Raw genomic sequence first — 7,215 nt, 5'->3', positions numbered from 1 at the left:
TGTGTCTCTTTAAAGTTCCAAGCAGACTAAACCGTTTACCACATACATCACAGTCATGAGGTTTATCACCTGTATGTGTTCTCATGTGTGCCTGTAAATCATTAAGCCGACTAAACCCTTTACCACATATATCACATTCATATGGTTTATCACCTGTATGTATTCTCATGTGTCTTTGTAAAGTTCAAAGCAGAGTAAATCGTTTCCAACACACATCACAGTTATGAGGTTTATAACCTGTGTGTATTCTCGAGTGTCTCTCTAAACTGCCTTGCTCACGAAACCCTTTACCACATACATCACAGTCATAAGGTTTGTCACCTGTATGTATTGTCATGTGTCTCCGTAAATTACCACGCTGACTAAATTGTTTACCACATATATCACAGTTATGAGGTTGTTTACCATTATGTGTCCTCTTGTGTCTTTGTAAATAACTAATCTGACTGAACTCTTTACCACATACATCACAGTCCATGGGTTTATCACTTGTATGTGTTCTCACGTGTCTCTTTAAGTGACTACCTTGAGAAAATTCTATAGCACACACATCACATTTATGAAGTGTTTTACCAGCCTGTGTGTTTATGTGTCTCTGTGGAGTAGGGTTGAGTGTGACTAAATCCTGGACTCCCTCTAACATCTTATTGATGTTTATCTCCAGTATGTGCGTTCTTATACAACTCTGGAAGGAACAAACAAATATATAATAAGTACATACATGACATATATATAATAAAGACGCATTGAAGATCTTTTGGTTACCTTCTGCTGTTGTCTGTTCTATTGTTTGGTTGTTGTGTCTTTGACACATTCCCCATTTCCATTCTCAATTTTATATAAACCTTTTGATACCTTTCTGCAATTTACAGTCAGAAAAAAATAAAATAGCCAGAAGTCATACATGTAATTATAATTATCAATTATTTTGACTTCTGCGACCTAAAATCTAGATCGAATTTTTTTCATGCATTGTAACTTGGATGGAGAGTTGTCACATATTCTTATAATTACCAGTCAGGGGACTTACTTAAACAAGTGATTTTCTAAATCACTGATTTAAGTAACATTATTTCCATAAAGGTTGGAAGTTAGAGTTGTCTTTCTTTAATAATCACCTATTTTAAAAGTAGTACAAATTAATCACTAGAAGAAGTGATTTAATATTAGTGTAGCTTTAAATATAGAATACTAATGATCCAGAGACTAATTATGTTTCTAAACTTATCAGAACCAACATCTGTGTTGTCTAGGATGACCGGGTCATTTCAGGTGATGACCTTGTACTGAATCTAGGATAATGACATAAAAATCACTTGTTTAAGTATCAGACCTCAATTTCCTTCCCAAAAATCACTTCTTTAAGTATCATTCTTTTAATAACCCCCACTAATTTCAACACCCCCGAACAGTGAAATTTTAATTTTTATCGCGAACAGTAGAATTTTATTACATAATCTGAAAGATGAAACCTTGAACTTCACAGGAAAAATACTCCCACTGCTGTGAAAAATCTTTTAAGAAAGTATCAGTTCATTATGTAAAGCTATTATTATAGCATTTTTTCAACTTAAATAGAATTTTCAGGTAAATGATAGCATCAAAGGCATAAACCTTGCTACTTAAAAAAAGCAAAAAGTTCATATTTTTAAATTTTACTAATTAAAAGATGTTATTTAAACATATGTGTTTAAAATTTAGAAAAAACTATAAAATCCCAATTTGTGACAAAACCTCGAATTTGCTACTCAAATAAGTGATTTAAAAATCACTAATTTCAGTAAGTCCCCTGACTGATTACCATGATTACATTAGATGTATGTTTCATTATAATATTTTATTCTGATTGGCTAACTGCAAATCACGTGTTATTCCGTAAGCAGTTGCATTGCTCAATACAACTTTTCACTCATGATAACACGTGCTCCAACAATAAAGTGCACAGGTGAATTAAATAATAAAATATATATATATAAAATTCGTGTTTTCATGATCATAGCTAAAAATGTAATTATAAGTATTGAATGCTTCTTTTTGTAACTTTATAGGGTTGTAAAAGCGTTGACCGTGCGTACATTTCTAGAATGAAGCGCTTCCGCGTTTCATACAAAATGTACTTCGGTCAACGCTTTTACACCCCAATGAAGTTGTTATGAATATGGTATACTCGGAATTACATATAACTAGTCTTACTATTACCAATGTACATTCGGACAACTACCACGTCATATTAAGGAAATCCGGGATTCCCCAAGGTGTATTTGGCAGTCATTACCCTAGTTGTTATCCAGATCGGACGTCCCCACATTGATGAGCGGCATATTAGACGACTAATGACTCAAGCATAGGATTATTATATTTAGGTAATATAACGCATACACATAACCCTATAAAATCATTACAGTGGTGTCAGAAGTGGCTCATAAAGGAGAGACAATCGAGAAATTATCAAGCCCAGTAATAGAACACCATGCAACATCATGCCATTCCAACGTTGTGAAAGAAGATGCAGTTTACACAATCGAATGTCCCAATACCAATTACGAAGCGTATTGGTTGGGTGAAGATGATTGTAAAATGCACAGAGAGGAAAGTTCCACTCCCAAGTGCGAGCGAAACAGATTGTTTAGGTGAAAATGATGATGATAAAATACAGACAGAGGAAAGTCACAGTTCCAACTACAAGTCAGATGCAATATGTGAAACCGAGGAAAAGGGACAGAAAAAACTTACTAATTCCCACTGTTTCAACGAACAAAAACATGATTGTGATAACAAAATAAATAAAAATAAAGTCAGTGCAGCTAAACCATGCAAAGAAACATCGAGGTTAATAACTCGACACAAACTCCATCTACTTGTTCAAGCAATGGTAAAAGACAATAATGACTTAGATAAAAAGAGGTCAACAAACAGAAAGGAACATATTTTAGAAGAAAACATAAATACCAATGAAGATTCACAGTGTATACTGAAATACGACCAGGTCATGCAATCTCAACCCAAACACGAGGAAGGAGGAAATAAAGACTTGAAACATTTTATCAAGTTAAATTCATACCAAAATCAGTTAAGTCAATCAGAACTAGAATTGCTTAGTAACACCATTGACCGCCTTACTCCAAATGCTGTATACTGCCAAAATAACCTGTTGACTCTTGAACTCAAGGATAAACAATATCGTTACTGGATGACCCGTAAGCATGATGGAGAAGATAGGGAAAGAGATAGTAATAAAGAGGGAAACAATTTTGAAGATACTCTGAATAACTGCATCAAAAGACAAGTTCTGAAGAAGGAACAATGGACACAAACTGGTGACCTATCATCGGAAAAAGAATCCAGTCTTACAAAAAGAAAGGAGGTGAAAGATCAGAGTACACAAACATCAGTTGATAAACAAACTCCAATGCACTTTGATCAAGAACATGAATGGAACATGCATTTTACACAGACAGCCATCAACCATCGCAATACAGTCAAAGCAGAGGATGAACATATTGATCCTGGTTTCCTTGAAGGAACACAATTAACAGTCAGAGCTCAGACATAAACAAGTCTATTTCTGTTTTTGACTTAAAGAAGTCAAAACATGTATTCTTTATAAAAATGTGTTTTCAATTTTAGACTTATCTAAGTCACAAAATGACAGACTTGTTTAGGTCTATTTATGTTGATGAAAAAACTTAACTTGACTTGGTGGCCAAACTACACCACCTTTGACAGTAAAAACCTGTCTGAGAGTTCACAAGGACTTGATCTATCTATATTTAATTATCTAATTGAACATCCTTACTAAACACAGATGTTTTACCTCATTAAGTGTGGATCCAGGTGGTTGCATTGTAAGGTTAATTAACATGATCCCCGATTTTTTAGACTCTCATTCATATTTTTCTTTAGAAGACAAGGCATTGGCTTTCAATGTTGTCATTATTTGATTTAGATGCATGACCTTTTTATAAGTATGCGTGGGTCTTGAAGTTGACCAATTTTGGTAACTTATCTACTTGTAGGAGTTTATATTTGCAACTTTTTGATTCTGGTCAATCATTTCTTGCTTAACAATATTTGACTTATTTAAGTCGTATTTTGTCTTGCATTAAAGGGAGACAAATCCTAAAACTTACAAATTTAGACATCTATAAGTCAAAAGCAGATTCAGACTTATTTATGTCTGAGCTCTGACTGATTAAAAGAAAAAACACGTACAGAAAAACTTCAGGAAGCAAAGAGATGTACAAGAGCATACGAGAACAACAATATAGGTCGAGATAGTTTGAAAGATACAGAAAAGAAATCTTACGTAAAGACTAAAACGTCCAAATTCAAGCAAATAAAAAAGGAACAACAGATTAAAAAGATAAAGCACAAGTTGATCACCAACAAAAAAGAAAGTGATACAAGTAAAAGGAATATGATGAGCACAATAAAAAGAAAGGAAGAACTCGTAGCAAGGAGAATGTTACCAAAGACGATGAGTTGGGGTAAAGACGTGAAACTTAGATGGAAGAGACCTACGGCTAAACGATTCCATAGCAAAACATTGGGGAGATCGGATTGGAACTTGAACCTTGACAGAAATGATGTTCAGACTGAAAGTTTGGTCACGAACAAACAATTTGATATTTCTGCAACCGAAGATGAAGATATTGTTGCCATGCAAAAACTAGTTTCTTGAGTTGTGTTTTTATGTTTTCATTTGATTGAAAACAAATGTATATAGTTACTGTATTATTTATATCAGAATTACATTTATATTGAATGCTATAGTTACTGCCATGTATATAATTATGTACAAGTGTTGGTTCAGAATACTAGTTTATAAGTTTTTTGAATTTATATTCGAAATTTATATAATAATTTTCATATTAACAAATCATTAGGAATTTTCTTGTTTTTATAGGTAATAAAAAAAATGTCGTTCATTTGGATAAAAAAACGGGAATGCAAGACAACAGATTAACCCGATATCGTTTTTCCAGTGGACGATTCTATTAGGTTTTTGACACGTGTGTTGAAACTTATTTTCGTTCGACGTTTATGCATTTTTTCTTTATCAGTTTTCGTGCTTGAAGATCATTATTTACCAAGTTTTCTGGAATTGATTAAGAGCTACGCGAATCTATTTTTCTTGTTTCTGAAATGATGATTTAATTTCGTCTTTGTCCGTGCATCCCCTTTTTTTTTACTATAAATTACTAGACAATGTCATGCGTAGTTTATAACAGCTGAGCAATAATATTTCATCGAACTAAAATTTTAGAAATGATGATAAAATAGCATAACAAACATATTGCTAGAAAGGTGAAATATATATTGATTTTGCATATTTTTTTGTCTTCAAAGATGATTTTTTTTCTTTTTTTTTTCCCGACCGACCGACCCGACTTTTTCATGGGGAAAATCCGTAAACCAACAAATTAAAAAACCGTGGCCTTACTAAGCTTGTTAAATCCTTTACCACAAACATTACAAATGTGAGATTTATATGTTTCGCGTGTACATGTGTTGTACCTGTATGCATTTTCAAATGTCTCCTTACATTACTAAGATCATGAAGATGACTAAACCATATGCAACATACATCACAATCATGTGTCCTTATGTGTTTCTTTGAATAACTAAGCTAGCGAAACCCTTTAACAAATACACCACATTCATCAAGATAATTTTTATTATAAAAGCACAAATAATGCCAATAACAGGGCCAAACGCTTAATAACATGTATATGTTCTCATGCCAATAAGTATTTAACCTGTATCCTGTGTATGTGTTCTCATGTGTCTCTTTAAATTTCCAAGCTGACTAAACCGTTTACAACATACATCACAGTCATGAGGTTTATCACCTGTATGTGTTCTCATGTGCGCCTGTAAATGACCAAGTCGTCTGAAATCTTTACCACACACATCACAGTCAAAAGGTTTTTCACTTGTATGTGTTCTCATGTGAATTTGTAAATAACGAGGCTGACTAAACCGTTTACCACATACATCACAGCCATGAAGTTTTTCACCTGTATCCTGTGTATGTGTTATCATGTGTCTCTTTAAAGTTCCAAGCAGACTAAACCGTTTACCACATACATCACAGTCATGAGGTTTATCACCTGTATGTGTTCTCATGTGTGCCTGTAAATCATTAAGCCGACTAGACCCTTTACCACATATATCACATTCATATGGTTTATCACCTGTATGTATTCTCATGTGTCTTTGTAAAGTTCCAAGCAGAGTAAATCGTTTCCAACACACATCACAGTTATGAGGTTTATAACCTGTGTGTATTCTCGAGTGTATCCGTAAAGTGCCTTGCTCACTAAACCCTTTACCACATACATCACAGGCATAAGGTTTGTCACCTGTATGTATTGTCATGTGTCTCCGTAAATTACCACGCTGACTAAATTGTTTACCACATATATCACAGTTATGAGGTTGTTTACCATTATGTGTCCGTTTGTGTCTTTGTAAATAACTAAGCTGACTGAACTCTTTACCACATAAATCACAGTCCATGGGTTTATCACTTGTATGTGTTCTCACGTGTCTCTTTAAGTGACTACCTTGAGAAAATTCTATAGGACACACATCACATTTATGAAGTGTTTTACCAGCCTGTGTGTTTATGTGTCTCTGTGGAGTAGGGTTGAGTGTGACTAAATCCTCCCCTCTCTCTGACATCTTATTGATGTTTATCTCCGGTATGTGCGTTCTCATACAACTCTGGAAGGAACAAACAAATATATAATAAGTACATAAATGTACATGACATATATAATAAAGACGCATTGAAGATCTTTTGGTGACCTTCTGCTGTTGTCTGTTCTATTGTTTGGTTGTTGTGTCTTTGACACATTCCCCATTTCCATTCTCAATTTTATATAAACCTTTTGATACCTTTCTGCAATTTACAGTCAGAAAAAAATAAAATAGCCAGAAGTCATACATGTAATTATAATTATCAATTATTTTGACTTCTGCGACCTAAAATCTAGATCGAATTTTTTTCATGCATTGTAACTTGGATGGAGAGTTGTCACATATTCTTATAATTACCAGTCAGGGGACTTACTTAAACAAGTGATTTTCTAAATCACTGATTCAAGTAACATTATTTCCATAAAGGTTGGAAGTTAGAGTTGTCTTTCTTTAATAATCACCTATTTTAAAAGTAGTACAAATTAATCACTAGAAGAAGTGATTTAATAT

At 33.6% G+C, this 7,215-nt stretch overlaps 1 protein-coding gene across 1 annotated transcript; it reads right to left on the bottom strand.

The window, feature by feature from the left end:
• Positions 1-5,686: 5,686 nt before the first annotated feature.
• On the bottom strand, positions 5,687-6,724 carry LOC143051700 (uncharacterized). The gene has a single exon (XM_076224611.1). It carries the CDS (start codon positions 6,721-6,723, stop codon positions 5,755-5,757), a length of 969 nt encoding a protein of 322 aa, XP_076080726.1. The 5' UTR covers position 6,724; the 3' UTR covers positions 5,687-5,754.
• Positions 6,725-7,215: the final 491 nt, after the last annotated feature.

The sequence above is a fragment of the Mytilus galloprovincialis genome, chromosome 11 (genome assembly GCF_965363235.1).
Source record: "Mytilus galloprovincialis chromosome 11, xbMytGall1.hap1.1, whole genome shotgun sequence".
Lineage (NCBI taxonomy): Eukaryota > Metazoa > Mollusca > Bivalvia > Mytilida > Mytilidae > Mytilus > Mytilus galloprovincialis.
The sequence above is the reverse complement of the archived record's forward strand: the minus strand, read 5'-3'. Positions and strand labels throughout refer to the sequence as shown.